General features: G+C 53.2%; 1 protein-coding gene across 2 annotated transcripts; it reads left to right on the top strand.

The window, feature by feature from the left end:
- Positions 1-7,132: 7,132 nt before the first annotated feature.
- Positions 7,133-14,972, top strand: NMUR1 (neuromedin U receptor 1). Of its 2 annotated transcripts, XM_045481706.1 has the most exons (3): positions 7,133-7,228; positions 9,376-10,264; positions 13,007-14,972. In XM_045481706.1, exons 1-3 carry the CDS (start codon positions 7,205-7,207, stop codon positions 13,387-13,389), a joined length of 1,296 nt encoding a protein of 431 aa, XP_045337662.1. In that variant the 5' UTR covers positions 7,133-7,204; the 3' UTR covers positions 13,390-14,972. The 2 variants fall into 2 exon arrangements, with proteins under 2 accessions (XP_045337662.1, XP_045337661.1); XM_045481705.1 differs by lacking the exon at positions 7,133-7,228 and having other exon boundaries at positions 9,183-10,264.
- Positions 14,973-20,781: the final 5,809 nt, after the last annotated feature.

Raw genomic sequence — 20,781 nt, 5'->3', positions numbered from 1 at the left:
TGACCCGAGCTGAAGTTGGACGCTTAACTGACTGAGCCACCCAGGCGCCCCCAAGGAACTGCACTTTAAAGTGAAAAAAAAAAAAAAAAAAAAAATAGGAGGAACAAATTTGACTGTTGAAACAAATTCCTAACTCCCCTCCTCCTCCCACCCTAACCAACCCCCGGAGGTAACCAGTGTTCACTTCAGAATCAGACGCAGGAAAACAGGCGCCCCTCCCGCCAGGCCCTGCTTCACTCCCCAGCCCGTGAGTTGCACGCTGGCCACGGCGGGGGGCGGGGGGGCTGCGGGAGAACCTCAACCTGTTCTCCCGTCCTCAACTCCATGGAGGGGACTATGTGTCCCCCTTCTGCAGACTAGGAAGCTGAGGTCAGAGGAGGGAAGGGACTCGTCCGAGGTCACACATCCAAGTCCCTGCTCCTGCTGCAGCCGCCCTCTTTCACCGCAGAATGACCTCGGGGAAAGAGCCAGCCTGGAGCCAGGTGGGGGCTGGGGTCCTCCTGGGGCCCTTTCCTGAGGGAGAGGGGCTCAGCCTGACTGAACTGGTTCTGCCCTAATAAAGGCCTGCTTGTTGCAGCCTGCTCTTTCCATCTTTGTTTACAGTGCCTGCACACAAACACACTTGAGAAGTTCATGGGAACACGAGTGGCCGGAAGGCAGGATGCTAGCCTGAGGGTGGACAGGGCCTGCCGGGCCACCTACACGGGGATGGGGCCTGCCTCCTTCCTGTAACTCCTCTGGCCCTCTGTCTCTCTCTGCGTACTTCTCCTCCCAGGGGGTGGAGAAGCCTCTACATTATTGCCTCTTGCTGCCTCAGAAAAGAAATATTAAAAATCCCTTCATTTTTGCTCAGAAGAGGCACCAAGCTTCTGAGACATGCACCTACTTTCTTTTATTTGAAAAATAGTTATCAGGTGCCAGCTAAGTGCTTTCTGGGCACTCTACATCCTTATTTCATTGAATCCTCTCATGACTTCATGAGTAGGTCTGTTGTCATCTCCGCTTTACGGATGAGGAAACTGAGGCATAGAAAGTCTAAGCAACATGCACCCCTCCCCAAGAGCTTCAGAACAGAGGTTATAAAACTGCATCCTTGGAAACTCACCTCACATCCTCTGAGCTGCAACCACACGTCCTAACTAACCCCTTGGAAGGCACCAAGCCCTAACTAGGAAACTCTTGAATTTTTTCCAAAAGTTCCAGAGCCAAATGGGTACCGACGCTGCTCTCCAGGGAAAGGCACTCAGTAGCTGCCCATGGGCTGGGAACATGGAGGGAACAGACCAGCCCATGGAAAGTGACACCTCTAAGCAGTTCAGGGCCACTAAGAACCAGGCAGGGCGGTTCTTGAAGACAACTCATAACCCAGCGAGGGAGAGGCAACATGGGCTTGAGAAGGGGAACCAGGCTAGGCATGGCCACAAAAATCCAGTCTCTGAGGGGATGAATAATGCATGTGGACATTTATTTTTAAGTCTAGACTCTTGAGGGGCACCTGGGTGGCTCAGTCAGTTAAGCGCCTGACTTTGGCTCAGGTCATGATCTCACGGTTCATGGGTTCGAGCCCTGCGTTGGGCTCTGTGCTGACAGCTCAGAGCCTCAAGTCTGCTTTGGATTCTGTGTGTGTCTCTCTCTCTGCTCCTCTCCTGCTTGCACTGTCTCTCTGTCTCTGTCTCTCTCTCTCAAAAATAAACATTAAAAAATTTTTTGAGTCCAGACTCTTGAAATTTGATTGTCTTTGGAAATGGGGGATGTAGTGTCAGAACCATAGAGTAAAAGGTGGAAAGTTTTTTATTTGGATAAACTTAGTCCCAAATCCCACCTCCAGCACTTGTTAGCTACAGGACTTTGGACAAGTTATTCAATGTTTCAGACTCACTGCTTCCTTGTGTTTAAGGCCAGTTTGTCATAACCTCCATCTTAAGGCAGCTGGCAAGAGTAACAGACATTTTGCTACTTGAGAACAGGCTGTTTATAAGTCTGATTTTTTTTTTTTTGAATCCAAAAAGATCAGAAAAGGTTTAAACTTTCAGTTCTTGGATGTGGTTTCCCCAAGTATGAGGGTGAGCTGGTCTTTCCGAGTTTTAAAATCTGCAATCTCTTACCTTCCCTGCAGATGCATGTTCTCCTGGGCATCGTTTTCCAAAAAGGTTTTGTCGGCTTAGTGAGCCTTTTAGACAAGCCACCCCCCACCCCCAAAGTTGGGTCCCACTGTGCCCACATGAGCTGCTGGCCCCTTTTTCTGATGTTGGTGCATTTGAAGAGGCCTTGAACCTCTGAGTGGCAGGGACCCATGCGCTTTGTCTCAGCTGCGTGGCACTCAGGCTGTCTGCCAGCAATGATCCACGCAGTGGGAATCTGCCCTCCTCCACTCCAGAAGGCTCACCTGTCCCAAGCAGTGAGAACACCAGGGTCAGATCCAACTTCACTTCAGGGCATCCCAAGTCTCACCCGGGGCAGGAAGTCCAGGCAAGTGCCTTAAAAAGTAGGGATGTGGTCCCAGCCCAGGGCAAGCATCCGCAAGATGTAGGGCCACACCCCCAGGCCTTTTGGCTACATGCCTGGGGCGGTGGGCCACACCGAACCGCCTCCCTGGTCCTCCAGCTACCTGATAGTCTCCAGGAAATTCTGCCTTACTTAGAGCCAGTCTGGATATTTGCAAACCAAGATCCTCACATTGTGCACAGGAGCCCGCTATCGTTTGCAACCAGAATTTCGGTAGCGGCATCTCTTGGCCCACCGCCTTCAAGTGCTCAGATTCCTGCCTTCTTTTTACTTCAGGCCTGCTGTGTCCGCACTGGGGTCCAGCCCTCCACCGCACACTCCCAGTGTCCCTGTGTTCCGTCCCTTGCCCCATGTCTCATGGTTGCTGGTTGATATGCCCGGCATTTTTCACTTACCTCATGATAACTCTAGAAAGATTCATTCCATATGCATGAGCAACTGTCCTTTTTCCATTACCTGCAGGTTTTGTAATTTATTTCCTCCGATTTCATGTTATATCCTTTGGAATCCTGAGCCTCTGTTTGCCAGCACTTCGAATATTTACTGCTTTTCTATCTGTTGACTGTGGAGGCCTTGGGAATGGCAATAACCATGATAAAATATAAAACAGTACTCAGACCAACTAAAAGTCGTCTGCTTTCTATTATCAGACGTGCTAAATGAGAAGCGATTACTCCTCCCAGGTGGAATTAATGATATTCATGGGACACTGAAACTAAACCAGAATTGACGTATTTAGTGGTAAAGGGGCATTATGGCTGCAACTGACTCTCAGATTATGCCCGTATAAAAAAACTCAAAGGGAAGACAAAAACGCTAAGGTAGACACAGCAAACCCATGTGACTAACGAGTCCCTAAGCCCTCTGACAGCAGTCACTGGCAGGAGGTCAAGGAGCTTTGGTTATGAGCTAACCGTGAGCATTCATAACAGGGAAGATCCCGGGAGGGGCCTCTCTGCGGTTAACTGAGAAGGCCGTGTGGACGAGCAGGTGCCAGGAGCACCAGTGACAACTAGCCCCACCCCGGGGTGGGATGAAGGACACACAGACTCAGGACAAGAGAGACCCAGGCGTTTTCTGGCCCTCTCGATGTGTGACCTGAGTCTGTCCTCCCTCTGGCCACAAGTGGATTCTGTAGCCCAGTCCCTGCCCGAGAGACCGGGATGGTTCAGAGCCGGGCCGCATGGCCCTCAGATGGCAAGGAGCCAGACAATTAGTCCCAAGTGGCCCTCTCCGTGGGCAGGAGAGGCAGAGGCGATGCTAACTGGAGGTCTTGGCCGCTGGTCCCCGAGGTCCAACTGCAGGGCCTGGGCCTCCTGCACTGTGGCCAGGTTCCCCATAAGTTTGTGTTTTCCTTCTTCTCACTGGGGAGTAGCTTTCCTGCCCTAGGATGTTGGGGACCTTGCCCTTCCAAGCCCTGCTGAGCAAGCTTTTCTGTTCTCTAGCTTCCGCCCCAGCCCTGACTCCTGGCAGCTTTCTAGTATCTTTCAGAGAATTCTGAGCACAGTTACGGTTACCGTTTCTTAAGTGTGTCAACCCTAGGTGTTTTAACCCACATTATCTCACTGAGCATCTAGAGAAGTAAGTGCTCTTCTTGCTTTTTTACAGACCAGGAAGCCGGTGTCTGGAGCGCACAGAGGCTTGTCTAAGGCCACACAGCCAGTTTGTGGCAGTACAAGCAAGGATTCTCATCCAGGCCTCACTCTTCCTTGCCTTCCTTTGCCTTCTCTCTCCTTGGGAAGTGTGCTGGTTTCTGTGAGTGGATGCAGGCCGGGGGACTGGGGGAGTGCGGATGGCCACACACAGGCTGCATGGCTTACTGAGGTGCAATCCCAGCCCCTGCACTGGGGACCCCTCCTCCACTCTGAAGGGACTCAGACCTTTCCTCCTCTCTCCCTTAGCCCTGGCCTGGCCCGGGTCGAGCCCAGCAGAACCAGGTGACAGGTGTCTGACGTGGAGAAGTTCCTAGGTAAGCGTGGGCACTCTCCCCACTCCAAATGTTTGCTATGTCCAGCTCTCCATATTTGCTGAGCCTGATTACTGGTGGACTCTGGGCTGTCCCCACTGCCTTCAGAACAACTCCTCTCTCCCATCCAATACCTTGGTGTCCCCAAGCTCATCTCATCCTCCTTGTCTGGTCCCTGTAGGCAGTAGAGCAGGGGGAGGGGTGGGGGTGCATGGTGAATGTTCCAGAAGCTGCTCAGGTCGTGCCGGTGAAGATTTGGCTTGGGGTAGCTGCCCTTCTGTGGCTCTCAGCAGGGTGAGGAAAGGCTATGGAGCTAATCATGTACTTCAGGCCCTGCGAGCCCTGCACAGACTCCAGGACCTGAGAGGTCTCCCGGCTGCCTCCCGTAGACCCCTGAGGCAATTGCGATTGTGCACAGTGGGGCCCTTAACACCCTGGTCTGGGCAGATGCCCACCAGCCAGGCCAGGAGACTGAAATGTACACCCAGAAAACCTAAGATGCATTTACTCCAGGCTTCAGCCCTGCAGTACCCCAGCGAACGTGGCCCTGGAGAAGCTCCCTCAGGACGGAGCAGGGAGGCAGCAGTATACCTACCATCAGTTCCGATGGGACATGCTGCCATGGCGGTCTTGAGCTCAGGCCTGAGGCTGGGACACCCAGGGCCCTCTGAACAGTGCAGGGGTGGCTATAGCCATGATGGCCATTGGGCCTCCCCTTCTGGGGGGGCTACCCCTGTATTTTAGCCTGGCATGGTCTTTGATTTCAGTTAATGTTGCGAATGATGCAGCCAGCTAAAGAATTCCTATTGGCAGGAACCATTGTGTCTCTGTCAGGCAGAAATAGGTCCTTCCCTTTCCTTTCCTGGGCTCGGAGCACCTCCAATGAGTCCACAGTGGGTTTCAGGATGCTCAGAGTGTATGCAAAGTGGTATGTGTGGTGGGAGTGTGATTCCAGTGATGGGGGCAGGGGTTGACAATGCTCATCACATGCTAAGTACCACCCTGACCCCATGGTGGGCTGTTTCCCAGTGATGCTGCCTACCCTTCAACGCTCCTCTGATACAATAGCAGCTTGGACCTTGAAGGTTCTGGGTGGGGTCACTCATCTGGGGTGGAGTAGTTAATTCTCAGGGACACCCTAGAATTCTTTTCCCCAAGGACATCTGCCCCTGCACTGGCCTACAATTTCCCTGTGCCTCGGGTTGTGTTTACACGTGGGGTTCCTGGGAAGGCAGGGCTTGTGGAGGCTCTGAGAGGGTCTGACTCCCAGTTCCCAAGGCCAGACAGTGACTCATGGGGGAAGGGGAGGCAGGGAAAGTCTGGGGGGAAGAAGGTCACACCTCCACTTGTCATGACATAGACTTTTTTGAGTGCTGGCTGCATGCCAGCCCTGTGCTAAATCTTTGCACTGATGTTTCAAGGAACACATGGTTACACATTCCACCGGGAAGGAGAGTCAAGGCACAGGGGGGCTGATCTCTTTCCCATTCACACTGCTCAGGCAGCCCTTCTGGGTCCTGGGACTTGGTATTTAACCCCTTCCAGTGCTTCTCAAAGTGCGATTCTTAGGTTTGGGGCTCCCTGGAGGGTGTTCCTCGAAAATGAAGGTTGCTGGACCCTGCCCAGACTAAATGAATCAGACCCTGGGAAGAGGCCCAGGAGCCAGCATTTGGGCCTGCAAGATTCATGTATGTAGGCTCCCTAGAAAGTTCCTAATGAAATAACTTCCAGCTAAGGAGCTGGTTGGAGGAAGGGACAGAGCAGGGAAGGGGCTCCCTGCTGGATTCACCTGTCTACAGCTTCTGGGAGAAGGAGGAGGCTGGGATTCCAGCACTCATGAGTCTTCCCTTACAGTTCCCTCCTTCCCCCTTGGGCACCCTGTGGTGGGGTGAGAGGGATGGAGAAACATTTGAATGGATGAGAGGGAGGGTATTTGGGGGCGAGGGAATATAGTGGGGGGGGGGGCAGGAAGGCAAGTGGGGCATGGGGTCCAACACCAAGCTAGACTTTGGTATGTTCTTTTTCAGAAGGAAGTGAGGTGGGTGGCTGGGGAGGTTTTCCAGCAGAGGAGTGAGGTGTTGGGGGCTCCCACTGGGCAGTGGGAGGACAGACTGGAGGGAGGACGGAGGCTCCCGCAGCAGGCAGAAGTCCTGGGAGGGCAGGAGGAGATGCTCAGGGGCCAGGAACCCTAGGGAGAGGGGTGGAGACTGTTGCCCTGGGACTTGGGGCCCCAGAGAGGGAGAGGAGACCCTTTGGGGCACGTTGACTTTCAGGTGCGTCTGAAATGTGCGGCAGGAGGAGGCGGAGTCTGGAGAGACCCCATAATAAGGAGTTAGGGTAAAAGCACGCTGGAGACCCTGGCAAGGGTGTGAGAACCAGACTACTCGCACTTCGCACTTCGTGTCTCTGAGACTCGGTTTTCTCATTTGTAAAGGGGTTGTTGTGAGGGTTCCGTTAGGGTTCCGTGGGAGTTCGATAATGGTGCTCCTGGGAGTGTCGCGCCAGACGCCTGGAAACAACTAGGGGTGGGTGTGGGGACCCCAGATGAGGGTGTCTGGGTCCAGCGATGCGGGGGGAGCACCGCCCCCTGGTGGCGGTCCCTTTCGGGTCACCCAGACTACAGGCGGGGCGACGGGAAGGGCTACTTGGGGGTCGGTCGCCGTCCAGCCTCCAGTCGGCTGGTTCCTGGCGCCGAGTCTGGGCGTCGGTCTCGGCGGCCCGCCGCGCACCTCGATGTCTCCAGCCGCTTACGGGAGGGTAGGTGAACGCGATACCGCCGAGGCCAAGGGCGCGGGCGGCTGGACGGGGCGCGCGGGTGGCTTGGGGTTGGGGCGCGGGACTGGGAAGCGCGCACAGAGGGTGTCCCCAGGGCCGTAGGGATCGGAGGCGCCCCCCTTCTCGGAGGACTCGCAGCCTCCGGGTTATTATTTCTGTCTTTTTGCCGGCCACGGGCGCTGCGACCGTTCCTGGTGGCGCAGAGATTCTCCCTCGAAACCTGCTCGGCGCCTGCGGGTCCCCAGCTCCTCCCCGCGGCTGCCCGCTCGGCTCTTGCCCCCAGCCTGGGAGGCGGGCAGGTGAACCGCCCGGATGGCTGAAAAGGCGTTCCATCCCAGGGTTCGGGGATCAGGTGTGGGACTGGCAGGGAGGCTGGGGGAGACTTCTGAGTGGAGGTTCTGGTGAGGAGGAAGACATTCCGGATTAAGAATTCTTGGGGTCTGGGACAGAAAAGGACCTAGAAAGAAAGTAGAAATGTGGCCGTGCAGGTACATGGGCAACGGGGATGCCCCAAGCCCCCGTTGGCAAGAGGAAATGTAGGTGATGGAATAGGGAGACGATCCAGGAAGAGAGCTTGAAAATCCGAGGTTGCCCTGGGGAGAGGGGTGGTGGTGATGGCGGGCATGGCAAAAAGGCTAAGTAGGACAATCCCCAGCTCCTGGCCTGTGCCACCAAACCATCTTCCCAGCCGAATCTTTTTTCGGCCCCTGTCCCATCTCCCTTGGACGGTTCTTTTTTACATTTGTTTTTTTTAAATATTTTATTTTAGAGTGATCTCCACACTCAGTGTGGGGCCCACGCTCGCAACCCTGCACCCTCTACCTACTGAGCCGGCCAGGTGCCCCTCCCTTGGACTAATCTTCCGTTTCCACGTGGGAAGTAAGGATAATGTTCCTATGCGTTGATCTCGAGCACCTAAAACGTGCCAGGCACACCCCTTACAACTTGATATGTGTTCCCTCATTTAATCTTCACAGCAATTAGGGGGTAAGCTTTGTGGACACACCCGTTTCACAGATGAGACTGAGGCACAGTGAGAAGAGGTCACAGCTAGAGTGTAGCAGAGTTGGCATCTGACCCCAAAGCAGCGTGTTTGGCTCTGTGGTCTGGGTCCTTACCACTATGTCCCACGGACTGGCAGAGATAGGGACCCAACAGAGGAGAGGGGGCCCCAGAACTAGCAGGGTCACGGTTGTGAAATATTTCAACGTTTAACAGCGCAGGTGATAGGAAACAGGAACACGAACCAGCTTTGGGGTTAGCATTCTAGTTTTTAGCCTTTGACCCCCTCGCTTCGTCCCCACAATGACTCAGTCCTCCTTGAGAGATGGCTGATAACCGGGCCCTTCTGTGTGTCAGGCAGGCCCTGAGCTAACACCTTTTGTAGCTGAAACTCCCTGCATCCTTGTAATAAGGAGACAGTCAGAAAGGTTCCCCTACAACTGGCCACACAGCCCAGAACTGAGGAGCTGGATTTGAATCCGGGCGGTTGCTTCCAGAGGCCTTGTTCTTAAAAACCGTACTGACAAGATACTGCATGTTGTGCCCACTTTACAGACGCCCAAACCGAGTCCCTCTCCCAAAGTCCAGGGCTTGAAAGGGGACAGACCCAAGGGGAGACTGCTGACCGCAAAGCCCATGCTCCGGAGGATCCATTGTTTATTTAAAGCTTCGGTGGATTGTGAAATTTATAACTGAGTCCTGCTTTTTAAAAAATTTTTTTAATGTTTATTCATTTTTGAGAGACGGAGACAGAGTGTGAGTGGGGGAGGGGCCAAGAGAAAGGGAGACACAGGATCTGAAGCAGGCTTCAGGCTCTGAGCTGTCAGCACAGCGCCCGACGCGGGGCCCGAACCCACAAACTGCCAGATCATGACCTGAGCCAAAGTTGGACTCTTAACCGACTGAGCCACCCAGGCGCCCTGAGTGAATCCCGCTTTTATCATTTCCAAGATGTACATTTTTACATCTCTAAAATTGTTACACACCTTACAATGGATGACGGTTTTTTGTTTCTCAGTGGTACGTAAAATAACCTTCCTCCTAGTGTCGCCGGCACCTTTGGTTTAATGAATTACCGGGGATCTCTGAGTGACGTTTCCGGGGGGTCTCTCTCTTCTGTTCCACAGACTCCTCTCTGCTTCAACTGCTCCATCCTCCCTGGAGACATGTCCCCGACGGAGGCAGGGAGCCCGGTGCCCTGCAATGGCAGTAGGGCCTGGGGGGTTTTTGGCCCTGAGGACTTGAACCTGACCGATGAGGAACTGAGACTCAAGTACCGGGGGCCCCAGCAGACGGAGCTCTTCGTGCCCATCTGCGCCACGTACCTGCTGATCTTCGTGGTGGGCGCTGTGGGCAACGGGCTGACCTGCACGGTCATCCTGCGCCACAAGGCCATGCGCACGCCCACCAACTATTACCTCCTCAGCCTCGCTGTGTCGGACCTGCTGGTACTGCTCGTGGGCCTGCCCCTGGAGCTCTATGAGATGTGGCACAACTACCCCTTCCCGCTGGGCGCTGGTGGCTGCTACTTCCGCACGCTGCTCTTCGAGACGGTCTGCCTGGCCTCGGTGCTCAATGTCACCGCCCTGAGCGTGGAGCGCTACGTGGCCGTGGTACACCCGCTGCAGGCCAGATCCACGATGACTCGGGTCCACGTGCGCCGCGTCCTCAGAGCCATCTGGGGCCTCGCCGTGCTGTGCTCTCTGCCTAACGCCAGCCTGCACGGCATCCAGCATCTGGAGGTGCCCTGCCGGGGCACGGTGCCCCACTCAGCTGTGTGCACCCTGGTCCGCTCGCGGGCCCTCTACAACCTGGTGGTGCAAATCACCACTCTGCTCTTCTTCTGCTTGCCTATGGCCACCATCAGCGTGCTCTATCTGCTCATCGGGCTTCAGCTGCAGCGGGAGAGACTGCTGCTGCTCAGGCAGGAGGCCAGGGGCAGGGCCAAGTCCAGCGAGAGCCGCAGGTTTCAGCGGCCACAGGATCAGGGTCGGACACAGGTGACCAAGATGCTGTGTAAGTGTTGCGGCGGGGAAGAGGGACTGAGCCAGGCCCTGGGTAAGGGGCTAGAGCTTCCAGGACCTGGGGGCTGAGTGTCTGGGTTTGAGATGGGGGCTGAGTGTGAAGTTTGGAGTCGTCACCGCTGCCGCCCACGCCGCCCTGTGTGTGTGCACGCACCTGTGCGATTACTCTGTAAGAAACTCAAAGATAAATGTCAGGATGGGCCACATAATTTGTGGGGTCCAGTGTGAAATGAAAATTTGGGGTCCCTTGTTCAAAAATCATTAACCGTCCAGGCAAGCGGGGCACCTCGGTGGCTCAGTGGGTTAAGCGTCTGACTCTTGGTTTTGGCTCAGGTCATGATCTCACGGTTCGTGGGTTTGAGCCCCGCGTTGGGCTCTGTGCTGAAGGTGTGGAGCCTGCTTGGGATTCTCTCTCTCCTCTCTCCTTCTCTCACTGCCCACCCCCCACTCTTGCTCTAAATCTCTCTCTCTCAAAAATAAATAAATAAACATTAAAAGAAAAAAAGACTGTCCAGACAGCAATAATCGAGCATAAACTAAGCCACGAAGCCTAGGGTCCTTCTAAGCTTGGAGGCCTGTGCAGAAGCTGGTGCTGGTTCGTGGAATCAAACCACAGACAGGGCCGGGGCATGTGGCTGGGTTCCAGGATGGCAGAGCTGTTTGTGGGAGCTGGATCTCCAGGTCTCTCATCTTTGCTCCTAAACACGTCTTGGCTTTGTCCTTCCCTATAGCAGCCTGGGAGGCATGGCCATGGGCGCAGAATTCCCCTTTCTTGAGGAACTTCCCTCTTCCCTTAATGGCTGTTGAAAAATCCCAGGGAAGGATTCCAATTGGTGGGCTTAGGTCATAGCCCGCCCCTGGCCCAGAGTGCAGGATGCTGAGGTTTGCAGTCCCCATGGATTCACGTGGTGAGATCTGGGGGGAGCAAAATTCCTCAAAGTAGGGGAGCAAGGTGTTAGAGAGGCAAGATGATAAATTCCCTCCATGCTATATCTCTGGTTCCTAGGGGACCACAGGAATGGCCACTGCTGTCTAAAAGAGTCTCATCAGGGGGCATATTTGTGAAGGTCAGGGCAGAAGTGTGGATTGGGGCAGGCCATGGCAAACCCAGCTGGGTTGAGGCTCTGGGTGTTACTGTCATCTAGATCTGGCTCTTTTTATTTTATTTATTTATTTATTTATTTTTTCAACGTTTATTTATTTTTGGGACAGAGAGAGACAGAGCATGAACAGGGGAGGGGCAGAGAGAGAGGGAGACACAGAATCGGAAACAGGCTCCAGGCTCTGAGCCATCAGCCCAGAGCCCGACGCGGGGCTCGAACTCATGGACCGCGAGATCGTGACCTGGCTGAAGTCGGACGCTTAACCGACTGCGCCACCCAGGCGCCCCTAGATCTGGCTCTTTTTATCTTTTTTTTTTTTTTTTTTTTTAATTTTTTTTTTCAACATTTATTTATCTTTGGGACAGAGAGAGACAGAGCATGAATCAGGGAGGTGCAGAGAGAGAGGGAGACACAGAATCGGAAACAGGCTCCAGGCTCCGAGCCATCAGCCCAGAGCCCGACGCGGGGCTCGAACTCACGGACCGCGAGATCGTGACCTGGCTGAAGTCGGACGCCTAACCGACTGCGCCACCCAGGCGCCCCATAGATCTGGCTCTTTTTAAAAAGCAGTGGCCCTGGGGAAGCCAGACAAAATGACACTAAGCCAATCACTGATTTCGTCCCCATCCTGCCCGACCCTAGCAGGGTCTGAATCGGGTAGGTGGGGTGAGCCAGGGCAAGACAGAGCTAGTGAGACCCTGGTCAAAGCCATGGGATTATATAGGGGACTGCCCCATTCCCAGTGAGAGACCCACTCATCGTGCCCTCCAGAAAGTGTCCCAGAGCCCAAGGCCACTTGTGCTGCTCCCTAAAATGAAGCTGACCCCAGAGTTCCAAGCTTGCCCCTCAGCTCTGTGAAGCCTGCATTGCAGACCACCTGCTCCCTGCCCGTTCTGCTTCTGCTTTCTACTCCCTTCCTTGTCCCGTGAGGGTCAAGTCTGCTCAGCTGGGATGGCTCTCCCCCTGGGAAGTTGGGGTGCTTCCTTAAGCCTGCCTTGCTTGCTGGCCTGGGGCTCTGGCTTTCTCCTTTCCCCACCTCCCCGGCTCCTTCCTCCACCTTTACTTTCTGAGGGCCTGGTGGGGATATTTGTAAGCAGCATCCTGATTGAAATCCTGGATTAGGAGGGAAAACCGTGCTGGGGTGTGGTGGGGAAGGCATTGCAGGGGAAAGATAGACAGTCACAGAAGCAAACACAAGAAATAAACAGAAATCGAGGCAAGCCCATGAAAGAGACCCCAGGAAGGGCGTGGCTGGTCAACACCACAGCTGGAGGGAAGCTCTGGGAAGCTGGGTGAACTCTTAGAGTCACCTAGTTCCAAACTCTGTGGTGAGAGAGCCAGACTGGGCCAGTTTGGCTCAGATGTCCACACCTGGTCCAGTTGACTGTGGCTGGGGGGCGGGGGGGAAGGGGGGTAGAGCACACGCCCACTGCCCTGTCAGTGACAGCGGTGGGACCAACCTCTCTGAAAGGGGTGATGAGGCCGGGGCGGGCAAACTTCTAGAAACTTCCATATGGACAACGGGCGGGGGTGGGAAGGTGAAAGTGGGCAGCCTACACTGAAGCCCAGGGAAGGCGGTTAGTTGAGAGGACTCTGGCAGGCACCAAAGTCTCCCCTCTGTGTCCCTGCAGTCGTGCTGGTCGTGGTGTTTGGAGTCTGCTGGGCCCCTTTCCACGTCGATCGCCTCATGTGGAGCTTTGTGTCCAACTGGACCGAGGGCGTGTACCTGGCCTTCCAGTACGTGCATATTATCTCTGGCGTCTTCTTCTACCTCAGCTCGGCCATTAACCCTGTGCTTTACAACCTCATGTCGAGCCGTTTCAGGGAGACTTTCCAGGAAGCCCTGTGCTTGGGGGCCCGGCGCCGCTACCACAGGCCCTGCCACAACTCCCACAGCCTCAGCAGGGTGACCATGGGCAGCACCCTGTGTGACCTGGGCTCCCCAGGCACCAGGGCCCACCCTCTGACTGAGAATGGTGGCCGAGAGGGGCAGCAAGAGACTGACCCCTTCTGAGCGGAGCCTCGAAGCAGCTACACTCAGAGAGACCAGAGTGCCACATGCAGTTTTGGGAGCCACACTTGCCTTCCTCTGCTGGGGTGTCTTCGTGGCCTGTCCCCCTTTGTGCCCGTCCCCACTTCAGCCTCTAAACTCTGACTGGCACCTCAGTGATTCCTACCCCCACCCAAGTTTTGGAAGGAATATAACGTTGCTATCTGCCCTCCAGAGCCCCAGGCCCACAGGCAAAGTCCTTCTTCTGCAGAAACATGGCAGCTGGTTAACTGGCGGAGCCAGCCTCCATCTGGGCTCTCCCTCACCCTCACCCCCATTTTCTGAAATGTTTTCATTGGGTCCCACCTTTCCTTCCCACTTCTCGTTGAGATTCTGCAGGTTCCGGCCCGTTCCGGCCCTCTCAGCTCTTGGCCTGTACCCGGGGCCCCCTTCAGCCTGGCCCTCTGTGGCCCCCGGTCAGCTCGTTCTGCTCTGGATCTCCACCTGGTGGAGTCGCTGGGTGGCAGGGGTGCCAGGGATCCGGGGGACCTGGTTCTGGTCTCAGCCCTGCTGCCACCACCTTGCAGCGTGACATCACCTTTCCAAGCCTTGGTCCCTTGTTTGCAAAATAAGAGGGGCCCTGACATTGTACAGTGTCACACTTTGGCACTTTAGCCACGGTTTTTTGGTGCGTGTGCTTAAGTCACTGCTTGTAACAAAACTGATGGAAAACCCAGGATCGACAAGGCAGAAATTACTCTGTATTTCCTCACCACCCTCCAGCTCCTACTCCCTCCCTGACCTCCATGTCTGTGCCGCTCCCCACCCCCCGCCCCTGCCACTGCACTGAGAGCCACTCTAGGCATGTTCTTTGCTTGACAGCAGCTGAGGGCCAGCGTGTGAGCGAGGCCCCTGCCTGCCTCAGTCCTCGCCTCCACGTGGGCTGGTTGGGGGGGCCTGAGGTGGGCAGAACCCGGGCCTGGCTGACCAGAGGATTCCGGAGGTAAGAGACATGGGCCAACCAAGGGCAAGGCGTGACCGTGAGGACAGTTTTGCCTGGGGCTCAGTGAGGGAAGAGCGACCAGGGGTAAGTATGTAAGTCCTGAAACGGAGCCCCATCCCAAATGCTTGGGGGCTGGCGCTGTGCTCAGTCAGGACCCACTCGGTTTCTGGAACTTGACCTGTTACAAGTCTGTGGACCCCATCCCGTTCCTGAGACAAGACTGCTGTGGGAGGACTCCCAGCCTCCCTGGCGGGTGCTGCAGGTGCCCAGAGTGAAGAAGGCGGCGTGACGCAGGTCTGTTTGCCCAGGTTCTCCCCGTGACGTGGAGAGATTGTACAGGGTTGTGCACAGTGTTCTGGAGGTTTTGAAATTCAATTATAAAAATTTCGAATGCTCTTGGTAGAAAAATTGGAAAGTACAAATAAGCAAAAATGAATGAATTTTAAGTAATTAAAGACCATCTTTGCTGGGGCCGGCAGGAGGGGGAAACGGGGAGTTGTTTAATGGGTACAGGGTTTCAGTTTGGCAAGATGAGAACGTTCTGGAGATTGGTTGCCCAACAGTGTGACTGTACTTAATACTGAACTGCGCCCTTAAATGGTTAAGATGGTAAATTTTATGTTATGTGTATTTTGCCACAATTTTTTTTTTTAAAGAAAGGATTAAGGCTAGGGGTGCCTGGATGGCTCAGTCAATCATCTGAGTCTTGATTTTGGGTCAAGTCATGAGATGGAGCCCTGCGTCAGGCTCGACACTGGGTGTAGAGCCTGCTTGGGATTCTCTCTGTCCCTCTCCCTCTCCCTCTGCCCCTCCTTTGCTCACATTCTCTCTCAGCACAGGAAGGAAGGGAGGAAGGGAGAAGGGAGGAAGGGAGGAAGGATTAAGTCTAAAGGAAAAGAGGAAAGTTAGAGACCACCCATAGCTTTACTCTCCCGAGGTAACCACTGTGTGGAAGACAGACGGGGGCCTTCAGAGAGAGGGGCTTGTGAAAAGAAGCAGCACAGAAGGTCGCCTCTGAAGTGAGCTCCCGGGGCTCCGGGCTGGCCAGGGGGAGCAGCCAGGCCCCGGACTCCAGGCTGGAGCCTGCGGTTCCCGAAGACTAACCGTGGGCTCCCAGGGGCCTCTCTCAAGCGACTGTCAGAGATGACCTATGGTCCCGAGGAGCTTGGGCCAGTGTGCGGTTATGGGAGGTCTGCTGCAGAGCAGTGCTGGGCTGACTGGGGAAGGTGGAGACGTGACTTATCAGAAGGCATGGCTCCCCTTAGTGTAAACTCGATGCCTGTCTCTCAAGTGTCTCCCCAGCGTGTCAGTGGCTGGGTCCCATTTGTCACAGGTCGCCAGTTACCATGGAAAGTGGAAAAAAACCACTCTGGGCTCTGCCCTGGAGCAAAAGGGATGGAGGTGGAAAGGCCAGCCAGCAGGATCCCACTCCCCAGCAGTGAGTCCCCTGCGGCAGGCCCTTCTGCACCGGTCAGGGTGGGGCAGCGTTCCCCGGAGCGCCCGGGGCTACTCCCAGGCCAGGGGTCCCCAACTCTTCTTAAGTGTCTGGGGTTTCTGGGGCTCGAGCCACCTCCCCTCCTGGCTCCGGTCACCCACATCCCTCCTCCTCTGTGTTCAAGAGCTGGGGCTCTCTCCCCTTCCTATCTACTCCACTCCTTTTTTAAAAAAGAGAGAGTGCACATGCGTGAGGGGGAAGGCCAGAGAAAGAGGGGGACAGGGGATCTGAAGTGGCTGTGTGCTGACAGCAGAGAGCCCGATGCGGGGCTCAAACTCACAAACCTTCAGATCATGACGCGAGCTGCAGTCGGACGCTTAACCGACTGAGCCACCCGGGCGCCCCTCCATCTATTCCACTCTTGCCAGTATCCTGGGAGGCATCGAAGTCCACATGGATGTCCCACTGCTGCCCTGTTTCAGTTCCTGATCTTTCCTTCAGCTCTGGAGACCTCTCCTCCACCCCGCCTCTTGGTTCCTTGGTGACCTCCTCACTCCCAGGACCTCCAGGAGTTTTTCCATTTCTGGAAGGGGGAACTCTTGACCATGACAGCCTCCTTCCTGCTCTTCCCCCATGATAGATTTGTTCTTCTACCTCAGCCAGCCTTCCTCGTTCTCGACTGCTCTGCTTTCCTCCACTTCATCAGCTTCCTCCCATCTTCACCTCCCTTCGGATGTGTCCTACATCCCATGGTCCTTCTCTGCCAGGTCACACACAACCTTCTATGCCAGAATCTCTGAGCGCCAAGGTGAACATTCTGGAATCATCCTTCTCAGAAGGTTTATTTTCTCTGGGAATTCACAGTCCCAAGACTAGTCTCAACAAACAAAGCTGCATTTTCCCACTCTTCCTTCTTTTAAGTATCTATTCAGAAAACGTAAAGGCCAGGGGCCGCCTGGTGGCTCAGTCAGTTAAGTGTTCAACTCTGGATTTTGGTTCAGGCCATGATCTCATGGTTGGTGAGTTCGAGCCCCGCATCAGGCTCCACAGTGCTTGGGACTCTCTCTTTCTCTCTGCCCCTCTTGCATACACTCTCCAAATAAATAAATAAACTAAAAAAAAAAAAAAAAAGAAAGAAAATGTGAAGGACATGGCACTTCACATCTATTGCTACATAGTCAGATGGTATTTCCAAATCAGTCCGGACATGTGGGAGCCCACCTCATGTTGTATACTTCTCAGGCTCTTCCTTCCCTATGTTCCCTTCTAATGGATCCACCAAGTTTTCTCTGTCCCAGGACTTCCTTGTAGAGAGGAGCTGCCTTTTGGGAGCTTCCTGGCATATTTACCGCATTCCTGGTGTGTGTGTGGGCCGGGAGTCCCTCAGTGTATGACTCTCGTCAAGAGACCAAACCCAGGCTCCCACTACAGACACTGGAAGGGTTCCGGACATTCTACCGCTGACATCACCAAGTGGCCCATGACTCGCCCTCAGGCAGCTTGGCTGATCTGACATGGGACTCCTATCTGGAGCAAGTGATCCTGAGACCTGTGACAACAGGGGCAGATGTGTCCAGGCCCACAGTGCCAACAGCAGCATCCCGTCTGGGCTGGTTCCTGGGGCTCCCGCCACCCAGGCTCCTTGGTTTCTGCCCTTTTTTTCTCTGCCAGCTGTTCTGGCCTTCCTGTTGCTGTTGTGAGCTACTGGGAGCTTTTCAATAAATTCCTTTTCTTCTTGAGTCGGCCAGAGTCGTTGGCTGTTTTTTGCAACGAAGAACCTTAACACATGCATCCGTTCACTGGTTTGAAGATGACGCATTCTGTTTGTTCTACTAGTGGTTATCTTTATATGTTTCAAAGATGAGCAGATATTATCACTGTTTGTTAAAAGCCCAAACTACAGTAATACTTCTTAATCATCATTCTCTCTCACTGTTTTTAAAACTAGCTTTTTTTTTTTTTTTTCAAGGCAAGAAAAGACGAGGACAGATTTAAGGCATTTGATCCTAGAAACATATGTACATTTTTCTAACAGCCTAAACCTCTTCAGCACAAGAAAAGAACCTGAGTGCGACAAAGCAGTAGGGTACAGAGGTGGTGAGCAAGGCCTCTGGAGTCAGGCCCCCTGGGTGTGAATCTTGGCTTAGCAGCTAATTAGCCTTAAAAGTCAGAATGGCCTTAGGCCAAAGTCAGACTGGACTGAAAGGTATTGATATTTCTAAACAAAGAGTGTGCAACCTGCCTGCGCACAAATAAGAGAACTCACAGGCTAAGAAGACAGCATCCTTCCAAACAGTGTCCAGATTCCCAAATCTACAAGGTTTAGGGTGAGGATGGTAGTTACCCTCTCAGGTAAGTGTCCCTTTGTGTGACCTCCTTTAATGCAGTCCCCTAACCTTCACCCTCTTTCAAGCTTCTGCACAGGGCAGGGAAGGACAACTAGGGGGCTGTTTAGGAACAGAGGCCCAAGGCCCAGGTGAGGGATTCATACCAATTCTTTTTTTTTTTTTTAATGTTTATTTTTGAAAGAGAGAGAGAGAGAGAGAGAGCGTGAGGAAAACAAGCTGGGGAGGGGCGGGGGGGGGGGGGGGACCGAGGATCCAAAGCAGGCTCTGTGCTGACAGTAGATAGCCCCCAGGTGAGGGATTCATGGAAGGCTGTACCTGGCTGGGTAAGAGTCCCCTGGCTCAGGAGAAGTGGCCACAGGCTGGGGCTAGACTGGAAGGCCTGGAAGCTGCTACCACATTCTCTGGAACATCTATAAGAGGAGCGGGATCTTTTTATCTATTATTCAAGTGTCTCCAGCAGCATGAAAGCAATGTGGGCATCAGTCATTCAGCTAGCACCACGTGCCAGCCATTGTACGGGGGTAGGACGGGGCATACAAACCTACTGGCCTAGAAGTGCTCTGACAGCTGGAACTCGGGGCGGCACCGAAGGGGGCACCTGCCTCAGTGGAGGGAAGGCGTCCAGGAGGAAGTGATGCTGCTCAAGACTCAAAGGCGGGGGAGAAGGAGTCTGACTGGCCTCTGAGCTTTGGCCAGGAGAGGCAGACCTTCTCTTATGACAATTCCACCAAAACTGAATCCAGGGGAGGAAGGGGGGGACCCTAGAGGGAATGAAGGCTGTCAGGAGGAGGAAGGGACACCGGGAGGCAAAAACACAGCAAAGCAGACTGCGCCCCACATTCATGGCTTTCATTCTGCGCACTTCCCTGGCTGCCCTTCCTGGAATTTGGATTTGGAATCTTCCCGCCAGTCGTTTTCCCTGGCTGGTTTACCTCATTAGACATGCATAGGCAGGATTTCTTTTGTTTCTATTTTAGTCAATTTTAAACAATGAAGTATACGGAATGAAAATGATACTTCTGTTCCCAACACCTACATAAACCACTGTTAGGCTCTTGGCAATTTGATTCCTATCATGTCCCCACACATATCCCCTCCCCCCATAATGAATAATAGATTGTTTTCAATCATTTGCTTTTCAAAACAAACTGCCTAGAACCATCAGGTAGACGATTAATGGTTACAATGGGTGATGAAGCTGACAACACCCAAACAGTCTGATCGATTTTAACTTCGCTAAAGTGGGACAACCAGACCCTAAGTGCCTCCTAGAGGAAGGCAAGAGAATTACACGCCACCAACCATGAAGTCTTCCTGCAAAAAACCCTGAGCCTTAATGTAACGGAGCCTCCAGATCTAACTACCAGTTTAAAAGAACACTGAGGTTGGACGAATATGTTCAAGATACCTGGAAGAGGGGCGCCTGGGTGGCTCAGTCGGTTGAGCATCCAGTTTTGACTCAGGCCATGATCTCATGGTTCGTTGAGTTTGAGTCCCACATTAGGCTTTGCACTGACAACGCAGAGCCTGCTTCAGATCCTCTGTTCCCCTCTCTCTGCCACTTCCCCACTCTCTCAAGTGCTCGCTCTCAAAAATAAACATTAAAGAAAAAAAAGATACCTTAAAGGTGTCATCCAAATCCAGAATGAGGTCAAATTCTATAGGACAAATGACTTGGTTTCTTCAATAAATAGATAGCATTTAAAAGAGGTTTTTTATTAAAGATTTTAAATGATTTGAGACAATAACAACCAAATGGAACATGTAGAAACTTTTGAATCTTAATTCAAGCAAACCAACAGTAAGAAGGCATTTTGGAGACAGAAAATTGAACACAGACTAGCTATTAACTGGTATCAAGCCAATATCATGTGAATGTACATAATAAAGTGTTTATAGGTAGAATGATAGGATGCCTAGGATTCACATTAAAATACTCAAGTAAAAAAAAACGAAGGGAAGAAGGGGGAAAGTAAGGCAGGGAATAGTTACAAAAAATTTGGCAAGAATATTGAAGTTTTGAACCTGGGTGATGGGTAAAAGTGGATTCATTTTTCATTCTATTTAATGTATGTTTGGAAATGTTCATAATAAAATCCTTTTTTCTTTAATGTTTATTTATTTAAATTTTTTTTAATGTTTTATTTATTTTTAAGACAGAGAGAGACAGAGCATAAGTGGGGATGGGGCAGAGAGAGGGAGACACAGAATCTGAAGCAGGCTCCAGGCTCTGAGCTATCAGCACAGAGCCCGATGCAGGGTTTGAACTCACAAACCTCAAGATCATCACATGAGCCAAAGTTGGACGCTTAACCGACTGAGCCACCCAGGTTCCCTAATGTGTGAAATCTTTATTGCAAACTTAAAAAGAATTTTACTATGGGGGCACCTGGGAGGCTCAGTCAGTTGAGTGTCCGACTTCGGCTCAGGTCATGATCTCACAGTTCATGAGTTCAAGCCACACACCGGGCTCTCTGCTGACAGCACAGAGCCTGCTTCGGATCCTGTCTCCCTCTCTGCTTTTCCCCTTCTTGTGCTCTCTCTTAAACATAAACATTAAGAAATATTTTTAAAAATTCACATCTATCAGTGTGACTGCTTCTTTATTATTTAGATACCTATAAGTGGAA

Source organism: Leopardus geoffroyi, chromosome C1 (assembly GCF_018350155.1).
Source record: "Leopardus geoffroyi isolate Oge1 chromosome C1, O.geoffroyi_Oge1_pat1.0, whole genome shotgun sequence".
NCBI lineage: Eukaryota > Metazoa > Chordata > Mammalia > Carnivora > Felidae > Leopardus > Leopardus geoffroyi.
This window is presented reverse-complemented; position numbering and strand designations above follow the sequence as displayed.

Bases quoted from the DNA above. Each gene is read 5' to 3' on its own strand.
- NMUR1 (XM_045481705.1), top strand. From the start codon at position 9,316: ATGAATTACCGGGGATCTCTGAGTGACGTTTCCGGGGGGTCTCTCTCT. The intron at 10,265-13,006 runs GTAAGTGTTGCG...GTGTCCCTGCAG, and splicing joins ACAGGTGACCAAGATGCTGT to TCGTGCTGGTCGTGGTGTTT.